Raw genomic sequence first — 15,398 nt, forward strand, 5'->3', positions numbered from 1 at the left:
TTAAATAGGCAACAATCCATTTTTTGTTTAGGCTCTCTAGAGCAAGGCCATCAGAATAGTAACCTGCAACCCGCAAACCACTCTCTAATCTACAAATTTACCTTTGTGAGAAGGAAACCACGGCCATTAATGTTTCATAAATTATGATTATAGTTTTTTTTAGTAATAGCATAAACATGTTTATACGTGTGTTATCTTGGTATTGTATTTCCCACTATAAAGTATGACCATATATTACATAGTTATATTATAAAACAATTATAAAACAAAAGACATCATTGATGCTTACTTAAACCGCACCACACCCAAACCCAACCCAACCGATGACACTAGCTATCTATAAACCCGAGCAAACAAAAGCAAACCGCACCCACACCACACGGGACGGGGACGGGAACACGGCGAGGGCGAAGCCACGCAAACGGACACGGCACGCGCGGCCTCACGCCGTCACCTGCTTCGCTGCTGTCCATTTAGCGAAGCGGAAAGGGAGGGTGCGACCGGAAGGCCCGACCCCGACCCGGAAGACGAGGTAGAGGAGGGGGCGAGCGACAGAGGCAGTGGAGGGGCGCGGTGAGGAGGCCGGCGGCGCGCGCGCGCTTGCGGCGCCGGCGGCCTGGCGATGGGGGAGGTGGCCGCGCTGCGCCAGCTCGTCGGCCAGGTCCAGGAGCTCTGGGACCTCTACGGCGCCAACGGCAACCCCGTCCCCAGGCAAGGCGAACGAGCGAACGAAAACCTCCTGGCCTCCTCCTCCTCCTCCTCCTCCTCCTCCCTCTCTCTCTCTCTCCCCGTTGTTTGGTTATTACTCCGCTCCCACCTCGCGCTCTCGTCCGCGTCCTCGCTGCCCCGCCCCCGTCCTTTATACTCCCGCCGTTCTGCCCCCGCCTCGCGCGGATCTGCTCGCCGCGCTGCGGGGGTTTGCAATCGCATCGCGAATTTGCCGGCCTCACTAGCTGATTGTTTTTTTGTCGGTTGATTGATTGATCTGCCGCGCCTGTTTGTTTCACTTCCCCAAGCAGATTACTAGGCCGGATCTTTGGGGTGCTTGTCTGTGCGCCACAGGATTTCGATCCACTGTTTTCGGCCCCTCGAATTGGTGTTACCTGCGTCCACTCCCCCCACACCCCTACCTCCTCCGCGCTAGATTTGGCACTGTTGAACGGAGGAACAGGGCGCGCGCCGTAGAAATGTAACAATCCGTATACCCTCCCTCGCTCTAGTTTTACATTACGTTTTGCTGACTTTGCTGTTGGCATGTTGGCTGTTGCTAGTTTATGTGCCCCATGGTCACAGGTTTTGGCATTGGCCCCATGCATAGGACACGATTATTATTTACGCAACCCCATGGAATCGAGACCAGGGCAGCCTCCACCCTAGGTTAGTTTAGCGAACGCGACGCCGATGATAATCTTAACATATCTCCGGTCAGTTTGACTTTTGAGCCGCGTCGTGGAGCTTTGTTGGCAAGGGGGACCAAAGCAAAGGGAGGAAATCAACTTACCTCACGTGCTTTACTGGTTTTTAATGGAGGCGGACTTGGTAAACCTGCTCCAGTGCTCCCAGTCCCAGGGCTTAGCTGGACATGCGGTGGAAACCCGAGAAGCCATTCTAATATGCCCCCTTCCTCGATGCTGGGACTCGTTCTAAGCTCTTATGCCACCGCTATTGTTCTTATGCACGCTTTGATAAGCGTCGTCGTGCTTGGCTGCTTGCTGTTTGCGATTTCTTTTCTTCACTAGGCTGTATGAGTTTGTTTCTGTGGAAAGTTACATGCCATCCTGTAGCAAGTAAAATTGAGTTCTGGCAAGCTTCTCATGTCAGGCAATGTTTCCTGGATGTAATCCAAAGAGGCCTTCACTGCATTGCCTGTCAGGCCATAAGGAGAGTATCCTCCCAGCTTCAATTTTCCTCAGATTCACATAGAATCCAGCCATTTGAGTTTTTGTTTCCCTTCACAAGAATATAATATATTATCCTCTGTATACCAAGTCTAATCTGCTGAGAAACATATGATTGGCCAGCGTTGTTCCTGATATAAACTACTTGGTTGACCATGACACCTCTGATAGTCTGATTGCCTGGCAAATAATATGAATATCACATCTTGGCTTTAGAGAGGGTTGATGAATGTTGATTGGAAAATGGATGACAAAATTGATACTTGTGCACTACAGAAAGCGAACTAGTTGATAAATTCATATTTCCCATTGGACAAGCAAGAGAAAACAGTTACAGATTAGTCATTTTTTGAGTGTAAGCATGTTGCTCCATGTACGACAACATGAATAAATCATGCATTCAGTCAAGTGATTCTGTCAAAATTATTGACATGACACTTTCATACTTCTGTATGTATTTTTGTCCAAAACAATGCTTCGAATGGTAAACAACTAAACTGGGGGTTATATATTGTATTATTCCTTTTCTTTTGCAGTTAAAAAAAATCTTGTTCATAGTTCATACCCTGTCCAGACTAATTTTCCCTTAAATAAAATGGACTAACTGGGCTATCAATATGCTACAGGTGGTATTTACCTGACTTCGAACATGGTTCAATCAAGGATGATTATTGTGGGGGAAGCTCAGGATACAACTCGGAATTACTGAAGATCATGGAAACTAACCAATCTCCCCCTTGCAAGCGACCGCGGAGAGATCGAAACCGTGAAAAGGCACCCTCCTCAAACAAAATTGAAGTCATGGAACAAGAGATATGGAGAGATTTCCCTGAAGATCTTTTCGAAACTGTCATAGCAAGGCTTCCTGTTGCTGCAATTTTTCGATTCCGCACTGTCTGCCGAAGGTGGTCTTCCCTTTTGGGCTCAGACAGTTTCTCTCGTCAGTACTCTGAAGCTCCACATGGACTGCCATGGTTCTATACAATCACTCATGAGAATTCAAACAACAATGTTGCGATGTATGATCCTTTGCTGAAGAAATGGCACCACCAATCTGTTCCTCTCAATCATACGAAGATAGTTATTCCAGTGGCATCCGTGGGTGGCCTTGTATGTTTATTGGATCTGAGCCACAGGAATTTTTACATCTGCAACCCTCTTACGCAATCACTGAAGGAGATCCCACCAAGATCAGTCCATGGTTGGTCAAGAGTCGTTGTAGGGATGGTGTTGAATGGAAGAAGTTCTAGTGATGGCTACAAAGTAATGTGGTTAGATATTGATGGGACTTGCGAAGTTTATGACTCTACAAAGAACGTGTGGTCTTGCCCTGGAACTTTTCCTCCAAGCATCAAACTTCCACTTGCTCTAAATTTGAGGTCACAACCAGTGGCGGTTGGCAGCATGATATACTTCATGTGCGCAGAACCAGATGGTGTTTTGTCATATGATGTAAGCACCGGGATTTGGAGGCAATTTGCCATCCCACTGCCACTGCATCTGACTGATCACACACTTGCCGAGTTCCAGGGAAGGGTTATGCTGGTGGGTCTGCTGTGCAAAAATGCAGCGACCTGCATCTGCATATGGGAGTTGCAGAAGATGACTCTCCTCTGGAAGGAGGTGGACAGAATGCCAAATCTCTGGTGCTTAGAGTTCTACGGTAAGCACATGAAGATGAAATGCCTGGGCAACAGTGGTTTGCTCATGCTCTCCTTGAAGGCGAAGCATATGAACCGCCTTGTTACATACAACCTTTTGAAAAGGGAGTGGCAGAAGGTTCCTGATTGCATGCTACCATGGAGTCGAAAAAGGCAATGGATAACATGTGGCACAGCATTTGATCCGGTCCCCTGCGCCTTGGTCTGACATGGAATTTTACCTTCTTTGTCTGAGCACTATAATATTTTAGTCCTTTCATATCATTGGCCTATCTTTAGATCTTTCTATGTTGTTGTGACAAGTTCTGCGAAAACGCATTACTGTGGTTTGCTTTGTATAACGCCGCCGAAACAATCGAACGGTTTCCTTTATCACCTGCTGTTCTGTTAAGCTTGTAATCTTTCTGAACGTGCAGTTACCTGCCCAGAGCTGAGTTCATTATACAATAAATACCGGGATGTTAATGTTTGGACTCTGGTGCATGGAGATGCAGTGGTGCTTGTTATTACCATGAAAATAATGTTTTTAATTATTGTGCATGGAGATGTACGGTGCTTGTTGTTATTAACATGAAGTATCCGTACTTCTGTTTCAGTCTGCCTACTATCTGTCACTGTTATCTGAAGCTGTTTTGATGCCTGAATTGTTTGCTGCAACTTCGCCTGGTTCCAGGCATTCTGAGATCTACACTAGCTCCCCTGTCCAAGTTTATTATATTCTGAATCCCGGCACCTTAGAACACATCCACAAACAGTAAATCAGACATCCTTACTGTATTCTAAATCTCGGCATCCGCATCTTAGGTGTTTGGTTTCAAGCTAGTACCTCTATTTTGTTCCATTTTAGTTTGTTCCTAAATTGTTAAATACGGAAACTACGGATGTGCTATTACTACACTCTGCATATGCTATTCGAACACACGGGATGTGTTTCCTACACACCGTATGTGCTATGCGAATAGAGATGGCAATGGATGTGATTTATCCGCGTATCCACGGATAAAACATCCGTTGGGCACGGTTTTGGATACGAGCCTGTACCCGTGGATACGGATACAGGTAACATTTGATATCCGTGGATATTTTTAAAACGGGTACAAAAAAATCAGTATCTATACCTGAATATCCGTTGAAGTAACCTGACATGTGGGTCACTGGAGTTTGGAACCACTTCACGGACCACAACTAGCCCAAGTCCGGTCGCGGCCCGCCCATCTCCTGACTATCTAGCCTCCCCAAATCCCCAATCATGTTTTTATCATATTTAAATGTGCTAAACAAATATATTATCATATTTGAATTTGCTGGATTTAAATATGTTGTATGTGTAGTGGGCAAACAAATATATTCGTGGATATCCATTACCCGCGGGTAACAGATGTGGATACTATTTTTTATTCGTAGCGGGTAACGGATACGGATTCGTATATCAGATATAAGTCGCGGATATGGATGTCCAGAGACACTATCTGCGGATAGTTTATCCGTTGCCATCCATATATGCGAACAAGCGTTGATGTGGGATGTGCTATTCCTTCACCCCTAATATGTTATTCCTGCACCCCGCATGTACTATTCCTACACCCGACATGTGTGCTAGTCCTAAATGAGGGACGTGCAACGTGCTAATGTGAGGGGCCGGATGTGGTATGTCATGACATCCACGATACAAGGCAATGCACTTAAACCCTAGCATTACAAGCTACAGATTAGTACATGCTGATACAATATGCAAAAACAAGAACCCTTAAGCAGTAACACAGATGGGAAATACCTCACGGTAGTCTACGACTATTATTACCTCTTATTCATCACGCCACTCCTTCATGGCCCCGGCGAGGCCGTAGAGCTAGGAGGGTGGCATAGCAACTCTCTGGCCACAGATAGCGCCCTTGGCGCAGCCTTAGACGTTCTGGACGTCTGCGCAGGAGTATGCTGCCGTGCTGAGTGCACAGCAGCAGCACCAGGCGCGGGGAGGTTGGTGGCCCGTGGTGAGGAAGAGGCTGCCGCCTCCTCCACCATGAAGTCTTCGGGCATGAAATCATGGTGCTCGACAATATGGACCATGGCGCCGAGCAGGAAAACAAGCAAAAACCTAAAGCCTAGGCCCCTACTTAGCGCACCAAATGTCGGAGAAGAATTCTCCGGCCGGGTGGCGGAATGCACCCGCCCTAAATCCTAAGATGAGGTGGGACCTAAGCGTCTTGCCTGTTAGGTGGAAACGAGTAGAACACAAGAACACACAAGGGTTTAGAGTGGTTCGGGCCGCCGGAGCGTAATACCCTACTCTGTGTGATGTATTGAGCTTAAGAGCTTGTATTAACTTGTGAGCGTGAGAGAGTGTGTGAGCCTGAGCCTAAGTTGGGTCTTTTTCCTTGTAGCGTCATGTGTCGTCACTTTTATAGCTCAAGGGGGGCACGTACAAGGGCGCTGGCCCCGACATGTGGGCCCAGGGGCAAAACGGAGGGAATACATATAAAGTATCCAATGCCAGTGTCGCCCAGAAGATCTCTGAGCGCCATAATGTCCGTAGTCTATATAGTATTAATATCTCGCGGCTGCTTCCTCGGTAACACGCGAGCCATGACGAGCATAGCGTATGCCGCAGCACGGGCATACTGCCTGCCAACGGAATGGACATGCACGCCGCCCGCAGAGTGGCCTGGTCGCCGCCCGTCAGCGGAGTGGACAGGGCACATTAAATGCCGAGGCGGCACATCGCCTACCAGTGGAGTGGACATGGCTCATTAAATGCTGAGGCAGCACATTACCTGCCAGTGGAGTGGACAGGGCTCATTTAATACTGAGGCGGTACATCGCCTGCCAGTGGAACGGACAGGCGGCGCGCCTTATCCGTATTAAATGCAGAGGCCGCGCGGCCTAGAGGCCTTACGTCAGGCTCCACCCGCTGGCTTACGTCACGGGTAGTAGGCCACGTGGCAGCATCGGGTCTCCGCCTGAGCGGGGAGCGGGAGCGCACACGGCATGGTCCGGACATGTGTCAGCACCGGACCCCCGCCTGACCTTGATTAAGGCCTGGGTATTTCTTGTCTCGGAATCCCAGGACCCCGCTGTGAGTGGCTCGGACCCCACGCAGAGAGGTCCGGGACCCGTCCCGGGGTCCGATTTGTACCTGCGGAGGTCCTGGACCCAGCCCTGAGGTCCGGGCCGTGTATGCAGGGGTCTGACACCTTCCCGTGGGGGTCCGGACCCACCGTTGATACCTTGGAGGATATTGTCTTCTCTGGCCACGTGGCGGCCCTGGAGCCGTCCACGTGGCGGGGTCGGGTGTTGTTTACCACGCGACTAGAGATAGCCGCGCGGGCACCGCGTCTTCATACTGTAGTAAGTAGTACCCCTAATCCAGAGTACCGACACAGTCCATCCAAAATGAGGTGATGCATCATAATAGATCGATTACTCAAATTTCATCTTTTATATTAGTACTAACTATCTAACTATAAGAAATGAGACGACAATGGATCAACTAATTCCATTCCATAAAACAAACGAAAAAAGTGAGAAATAAAAAGATCATAGACTAGTTTATTTCTCAAACCAAACAACCTATAAATAGTCCTAGTCGTACCTAAATCTACCACTAAGGGCTAGTTTGGAAACCCCAATTTTTCACGGGATTCTCATTTTCCCAAGGGAAATTAGTTCATTTTCCCTTGGGAAAACGAGAATCCCGTGGTAAATTGAGGTTTCCAAACTAGCCCTAAATGGCTACCGGCATCTAGCAGCATATAACTGGAGTTGCATCTGCAGGTTTCACACTCACGCCCTTTGCCTCTGCCTCGTATTCATCTCTTCGTCTTGTTCCACCTGTCACAGATGGACAACAAATGAATTATAACCAATTAAGAACCCAGTTCACCCAGACTAACTTTTTTGACAAAATTGACTTTGCTTCCTCAAACGAAGGCAATCCCATAACAACAGCATGCTTTCAACAAACTTCAACATAGATGATTCCATCCATGAGGTTTTGAACAGTATTGTAATCAAGAATATTGCGCAGCATCTCCCACTAGCAACTCATTTTACTACTAAACAATATGTGACTGACTGCTAAGTAAACAACAGATTTTTGTGATGACCTGATGGGCGTTTGGGCAGAGTACATAACTAGCGGGGCCAACTACAAGTATCACAGAAGCAAGATAAAAACTACAGTAATAAACTACTGAATGCAAATTGGTATCTTGCTATACGTACCTCAGTCATAACCTTCCTAGACCTTTTCCCAGCATTTTGCTTCGAATAAGAAGAGGATCCCTTGGCTTTCTTTGATACTGGATCATCCAAAACATCATCTTCATTCATCTGTGCCTCCTGCAACCAATTTACATTTTTTAGGAAAAAAAGAAGATTACACTAACAGTCTAACACTATAATCCTTTACACGCAAGTGCTGCACCTTGCACATACTAGCAGACCAAGAGCCCAAGAAAGTTTATAATGAAGCATTATAAGTCCATAAGACTTTACATGAAAAGTTTCAACAAAACATCTTTACCATCACTGAGGCCTTCAAAGTCTTCCATGTCATCCATCTCTTCCATATCGTCACCTTCGACATATACTAACTCGCCTTCCTATTTTATCAAGTGAACACATGTCAAAGCTGGCGAGCACAAGAACATAGAAACAAACCGTGCCTGCAGGTACTAGGTACAATGCTTACTTCTTCCTCCTCTTCTTCAGCCGCCACTCCATTTCTTTGCATATCCAGAACATCATCAAACTTTTTGAAGGGGATATTATAGACACCATAAATATCTTTATTCAGGCGTTCCTTCAATTCATTTTCAATACTCTGCATGGTAATAAGTGTATGATAATGCGTGACAATGGGCAAAGAAAATGATAAAGGAGAAACTATATAAGAAAATAACCCTTTCTAGTTGAGCAGCTCTTTCAGCTTTTTCCAATCTCCGGAGATCACGCTGTGTTTGCTTCCTGGACATTGTCATGATCTTCTCTCTAAAAGAACAAAGGCATATGTCAAACAACTTATGATGTTACAACGAAGTTAAAAATGCAACAGCATCACAATGAATCATTTTCTGATGAAACTTATCTACAGACAAATGGCACATTGATTAGGGCAAAGAACAATCTATCTAAAAGCAGAGCAAGGATCGGATCTGAATACACCTCAAGGCAGCCACTTTAATAATCTACATTACTGGTCACGATAAACATTTGGCATTTCGCATTGCAAAACACATCTTAATTATGGATTCCAATCATTACAACTAGTGTTATAGTTTGGGTAGGCACGAACTAGATTCAATCATTTGGCTGATAAGGATACAAAACTCCCTGGCTGTCATGAAGGATTTGATCTAATCTTCCTTCAAGTTTCAACTAAACAAGCCCATACCACAAAATCTGGTTTATGCAGCCAACAGCATTGCATAATAAGAATCCAGAATAGAATAGGGATTTTAACATTCAAACTATCACAGAAATATAAAATTTGGAAAACCGAACAGGCGAACACAAAAACATACGGTAGTTTATTGGTATTGTTTCAACAGGATTGTACAAACTACACACAAGACATTTCTCAAGCAATAGTCCTCTGCATGATCTGCAATATAAATTTGTAGGGTACACATAACTACTTCCACATTTGAATATTTTTCTTTGCGGCGCTTAAATGAATATTGTTTTCAGCCTGAAATTCAGAGACTATCCTAAAGTTAAAACAAATTGATTCAAAATGTACATATGGATCTATAAACCTTCTTGTTTATCATTTTTTAGTAAATCATATAAAGAACAGTGATACCAACTGAATAGAATCAGACATGAAATACTTATTATGTTATCCTTACACTATATGCTATAACATTTAAATATTTACCTCCTTGGCACTCAAGAACCTAAAGAAAACTACACTACACCTTATAGTATTAAAATTTTAAAATAGAAGTGTCTACCTCACTTTCAGTTGAAGTTTTCTCGTTCTTATACGATACTGAGTCATTTTTGTCGGCCATTGTTTGATCTTGTGCACAAGTAATTTAGGCCAAAATTCCTTTATAATAAAAAACAAAAAATTAGACTAGATACTCTAAATTTTAAGGAGTGACAATATATGTTAGCTAGATATGCACATGTAACACTCCAAAATCCTATTCTGACTAAATTAGGAAAACTCATTTCATGATTTAAATAAATGTGTTTTCAAATAATAGATTACCTAAAAGATTCTTATGTGAACTATCCTTTGTGTTAAAGATTTATTCGCCAAAAAAAAGAATTAAGTTAAAATATCTCTTAATATAGATTTTACATAAAAAATTATATGCTTTTAAATAAATATGTGAAGATTATAAATTTATTTTATTGTATTTCTAAAAAAATATGGCTATGTGTTTGAATTATTTTATTTAATAATTATTATTGTAAAACATCTTACATAAATTATTCCTACTAATTTTCATTTGCTTAATTGGATAAATTAATTAATAAAAATGTTTTGCATTCATGTTGAGTTTTTGTTTGTTGCAATTTATGCTTGAAATAGCAAATTTAACTCATCTCTAAATTAGACTTGAATTTTAAATTTAAAATAGAAAGCAAAAATTAGAAATATAAGCTAATATAATGGATCGATGTATGTTTGGTTGATTTGTTTGTACACGACGTCGTTTAGGTAAAGTTGATACAAATTAGGATATCACAATAAGATATTTAAGAAAATACTCCTTTCAGTTCGCGTGTAGCACCCAAAAAATTTAATTTAAAAAATTTACATAAAATATATTCTAAGATTTATTTAAAATGAAGGACTAATATGATTAGTACAAATTAACAACAATATTATTGGAATAAAAGAGATAAGTTAGAGTTCCTAACAGATTGGATATGATTGTAACATATAATAGTCTGTTAGAGTTCCTAATAGATATGATATGATTGTAACAGATAAGTACCAGATTGGATCTATCATGTAACATATTTGGTTTCGAGTTTATTAGAGTTTATAATATATAGGATATGGTTGTGACAGATAAGTATCAGATTAGATCTATCATGTAACTGTCCACCTCCTAACCTATATAAATACATGCCAGCATAACACCTCAAGCCATCAATCAAAGACTCATCTCATCCATAGCCTCGCAGCCGCCACCGCTTGCCGGTGGGCCTGCCACCGCGAGCAGGATGGCGCAACCCTGTTCTGGCGTGAACAGGATCGGGCGAGGGAGAAACGGCCCTGGCCGTCGATCCGGTGATGAGCACTCCCGATTGAATCTCAAATACCCCATCGTGATCGAAAATCGTAGCCGTTGATCTTGGATCTGTTGGTCGAGATCAGATCGCGAGATCCTTTAATCTTAAGTGTTGATTTTAGACCCGACCGCTGTGATAGAATACTGGTTCAGGTGAGATAGGTCTCTAATCTTTGCCGTCGGATTTGGATCCCATGGCTAGCAATCCATCGTACCCCTTCGCCATGTCCATCTTTATAAAGAGACCCTGGACTTTATAATAACTAACCCACGCTCCTGTCCCATTCAAGAATCATCACATAAAAGTCCTTTTCTTTGTAAAAACAATCTTGAGCTTCTTAGGAATTGCGGTCGCAGCCCAAAGGATAAATAATATATTAATATAGAAAATGTTTTTAGTATGAAAATAATTCCAGAAACTTGTTTAATTCATTTTAACTCCAAATTGATTCAATCTAGTTGCATTAAATTCATAATAATATTGTTTATCAGCTGATAACCTTAGTTTGTTATGAAACCTAGATTAAAAATTATGCACTTAGTTTCTTTTATATCCAACATTTAAATCTTCAGAAAATAATAACTCTTTAACCTTAACTCCGAATTTAGTGATTCTCGAACCTACGATCTCGTTACGACGCAAAGATTATTATTATTATTATGTAGTTTGTGCTTATGTTTGGTGTGGTGTTAATTTTGCCTATACCATGTTTGTTTGTATTGCTACGAATAGCAGTGAGGTCACGAGAACCTGAAGATCATCCTGGTACCTGAAATCTCGAGTCCCAGGCAAGTTATGCCCTTGGTCACTCCTTTTTACCTAATAATATTCGCTGTTAATCACTATGACATGCTCAGGTTAATTTGATGAGACCTAATAGGTTTCCCTAGCATTGTTTATTACCCACCTTGCAAACAGATGAATTATTGGGTAGTTTTGCTATTACTCTACCTGGTTTCGAAAAACTAATGTTTTATTATGATCATGTTCCAATTATGTTGTTGTTTGGTTATTCTTCATGATAAGATCATATTGTTAATTGGACCATGGAGCGACCACCCGGGAAAACAGTGCTACCACAAGGGTGGTATAGGACGCCCTTGGCTGACTAATTAAGAAAGCTAGTGGAGGACTACCTTACCCGAAAAGGGGCAAGGGCAGTAGGGGAGTGGTCGGTGTAGGAAGGTTCTCGGGCTGATTTTGCTACGATGGCGGTCAGATGAGGGATCCCTGCATTGGGGCTTCCTAAAAACTGTAGCGGGTTTTCTGAAGCTAGTGGAACTTTGTAAATGTCTCGTAGTGGTACCTTGCCTCGCTTCCTTGGTAGAGGTGTATGGGGTCTGATCAACTCCGTGGCAAATGGGTAACACGACTTGTGGGTAAAGATGCGCAACCTCTGCAGAGTGTAAAACTGGTATATCAGTCGTGCTCACGGTCATGAGCAGCTCAGACCCTCACATGATTAATTTATGAAACTAAACTTAATTTGTCATATGCATTGCATCGCGGGTGTTGTTGTCAATTTTGATCTATCACTTGTTTGGGTTGCTATCTACTTACACTTAGTATGCTAATAAAATTTTGACCAACTTTAAAAGCAATGCTCAGCTTTAGTCATCCTCTTTGGTAAGCCTTACACTTCACGTGAGCTCCCACCTTTGACGAGTTCATGCACAGTATTCCCACAACTTGTTGAGCGATGAACGTATGTAAGCTCACCCTTGCTGTCTCACCCCCACAGGTCAAGAACAGGTACCGCATGATGAGGCGTGTGGAGGATGCTGTGTTGAGTTCGTGAGAGGTCTAGGCCGTCATCTCCTAGTCAACTTTGGGTTGCTGGATCGTTGTCTCCATATGATATATTTATTTATTTATTTTATATAGAACTAGAACTCCGTTATATATAAATGATTTAACATTCGTTTCTGTACCATGAGTCATCATATGTGTGAGACTTGGTCCCAGCATACTTGGTGATTATGTTCGCGCCCGGATCTCGGTGCCCCCTAAAACTCGGGTGTGACAGCATACAAGATGCTTGTTTATGACTCCATTGCTTTCTTATAATTCTTCGGCAGTTTGACTCTCTCCCATAATTTGTTTGGCAGATGAGCTCTTTCAGCAGTTTTCATGTACAGATAGAAAACACCTGCATAACCATTTGAGGAGAAAACATAACATTATAACATCAGGAAAAAGATTTTGGTGACCAATAACCATATGTTCCCCTCAAAATTAATAATCCATAACATGAGAAAAGAGGTGCATATGGAGCTGGCAGATTTGTTAACCACAAGATTAAAATCTGCACCGTTGGACAGAATGATGTTGCAACTCCTCATGGTTTGTGTGTCATTGAATGCAAATAGCACCACATCGCAGCATAATTTGTTCTTACAGAAATAAATGGCAAACTTACAGAGTTACAGTTACAAACCAGTACTCTAGTGTTCTTAACTCCAAAAAGCAGTCTTCTTAATTGTGATTAATCACAACCATAGTGAGAACTCATTAATTCAATGACAAAGGATTTGTCATCCTCTGAAGGAACAACTACAAAGCTAACCTAATACTTTTTTTTTGGCAATGTAGTGATAGAAGGGAAAGTGCGGCATTGAAATTTGATTGGTTTGCTACAACTAAAGAGGCTTTGAATTTGATTGGTTTGCTAACACTAAAGAGGCTTTAAATTTGACTGGTTTGCTAGTTGCTACATCATATTTGTGACGCCATACTGAGCTGAGTGGTTGGGCGACGTTGTAGGTAAGGGCGACATGTTTTGCAGCTGACTCAAAATGGTGGCATTGCTATAATGCTATTGTACATCATTATTCATGAACACAGAAAGTGAAGCATTGCATGCGGTGATCACCGTCATGGTCCCGAATGGTGGCATAGCGACTGTTGGCAAGGGGGCAGGAGCTCCGGTTGCAGATGCCTGTTGCGTTGTAGGGGTTGCGACAGAATATCCCTGTCGTGATCATGCAGAACTCAACCCAAACCCACGGGGCCGCCGCCGTCAGATGCGATTCACCATCGCAAACAACCACTCAAGAAACTGAAAGAGACAAAGAAGGCAACAAAGAACAAGCATCTTCAGATGAGATGTTTTTTAAACTAACTCGTCGGATAACCTTTATTAGGCCCCGTTTCAATCTCACGGGATAAACTTTAGCTTCCTGCTAAACTTTAGCTATATGAATTGAAGTGCTAAAGTTTAGCTTCAATTACCACCATTAGCTCTCCTGTTTAGATTATAAACGGCTAAAAGTAGCTAAAAAAAAAGCTGCTAAAGTTTATCTCGCGAGATTGAAACAGGGCCTTAGTCTCGGTTGAAACTAAACGGTCAAGACCCTTCGGTCCGAGTTGCTAACACCAACTAGAATTAATATGTACTGTATTCTTTAGTCATACATAGCACGAATGTTTTTAGATGAGATGTTTTCCTTTTAAATAACTCGTCAGTTAACCATTAGTCTCGGTTAGTTACCGATCAAAGCTAAACGGTCAATGCCCTCGAATCCAAGTTGGAAACACCAACCGAGATTAATATAGATCCTTCCGTCCAAATTAGTATTACCAATCGAAACTAAAAGTCCTTCGATGTCCTAAAAAAAACTTTGAGTGGACCATTCAATGACTATTGGGAGGTGCACAGTAGGATTAGCGGTCACTGCACATAGTAAAGAAGTCCTAGCTTTGTTATCGTATCTACAAATATATTGTCTCTTAGCTTCTTAGCTGTATTTATGATCTAAAGGCTCGGAGTTACTATATCATACAGCCTCTTAACTGTCTTTTATATAAAAAAAATCGATCTATAGTTTTCTGGGTTGTACATGCACTTATTAATGCCGACTACATCACCGTCGTTTTTAAAGTGTTCGCTGCAATTTTTTGGATTGCGGCTGCAGCTTCTTTAGTTCAGCAGCACGATATTTTATACACAGAGCTGCACCCATAGCAAATGCAGCTGAAACAACTTGGCGAATGATACTATCTATGTCGTTTGCGTCAAATAGACGGTGATACTATCATTGCCGATTGCTTTCTTCAAAAACAAAAAAATGATAAACTTGGTCGATCACTATTAACCACCGACAATGATACTACCAGTGCTAGATTTCAGTACGAGCGAGTGCTGATGTTGGCTATATATGGACCCGAAGGTGTGTAATGCCATGCGTGCACATTGCAGGTACCTCGGCCGATCGATTGATAAGTCCATAACTTGGCAATGCAACTCCTGTCGTCCAATATTATCAGATGAATAGAGGACGGTCGGACTTGCGTATGCATTCATAGGGGATACACACACGCGCTGACACGTACTACGTGAATGAATGAACATCTATATTTATTTGCATCCACACAAGAACCAAAAAACGTATGCATACATATGTGTACTGTTGAATAATTAGACAAATTTTAGATTAAATTCCGAATATAAATCATGACTAAATCAGAAGAACTGAAGTAAAAAAGCCAAATCAGATGATGCGTACTGATTAGACATACTGATAGATAGCGCGCGCCGGAATCAGCAGGGTCGACGACGTCGAAGCAGCGAAATCAGCAGGGTCGA

General features: G+C 42.5%; 1 protein-coding gene and 1 pseudogene across 1 annotated transcript; one reads left to right on the forward strand and one right to left on the reverse strand.

Annotated features, from left to right (window-relative positions):
* The first annotated feature begins 511 nt into the window (after positions 1 to 511).
* Positions 512 to 4,029, forward strand: LOC100193727 (uncharacterized). Its single transcript, NM_001138815.1, is given in 2 exon segments — positions 512 to 711; positions 2,525 to 4,029. Coding segments are annotated over 2 exon segments (1,332 nt in total). The 5' UTR covers positions 512 to 622; the 3' UTR covers positions 3,768 to 4,029.
* A 3,310-nt stretch (positions 4,030 to 7,339) lies between these two features.
* On the reverse strand, positions 7,340 to 13,797 carry LOC103652320 (protein MAK16 homolog; annotated as a pseudogene).
* Positions 13,798 to 15,398: the final 1,601 nt, after the last annotated feature.

Source organism: Zea mays, chromosome 3, assembly GCF_902167145.1.
Source record: "Zea mays cultivar B73 chromosome 3, Zm-B73-REFERENCE-NAM-5.0, whole genome shotgun sequence".
NCBI classification, from domain to species: domain Eukaryota; kingdom Viridiplantae; phylum Streptophyta; class Magnoliopsida; order Poales; family Poaceae; genus Zea; species Zea mays.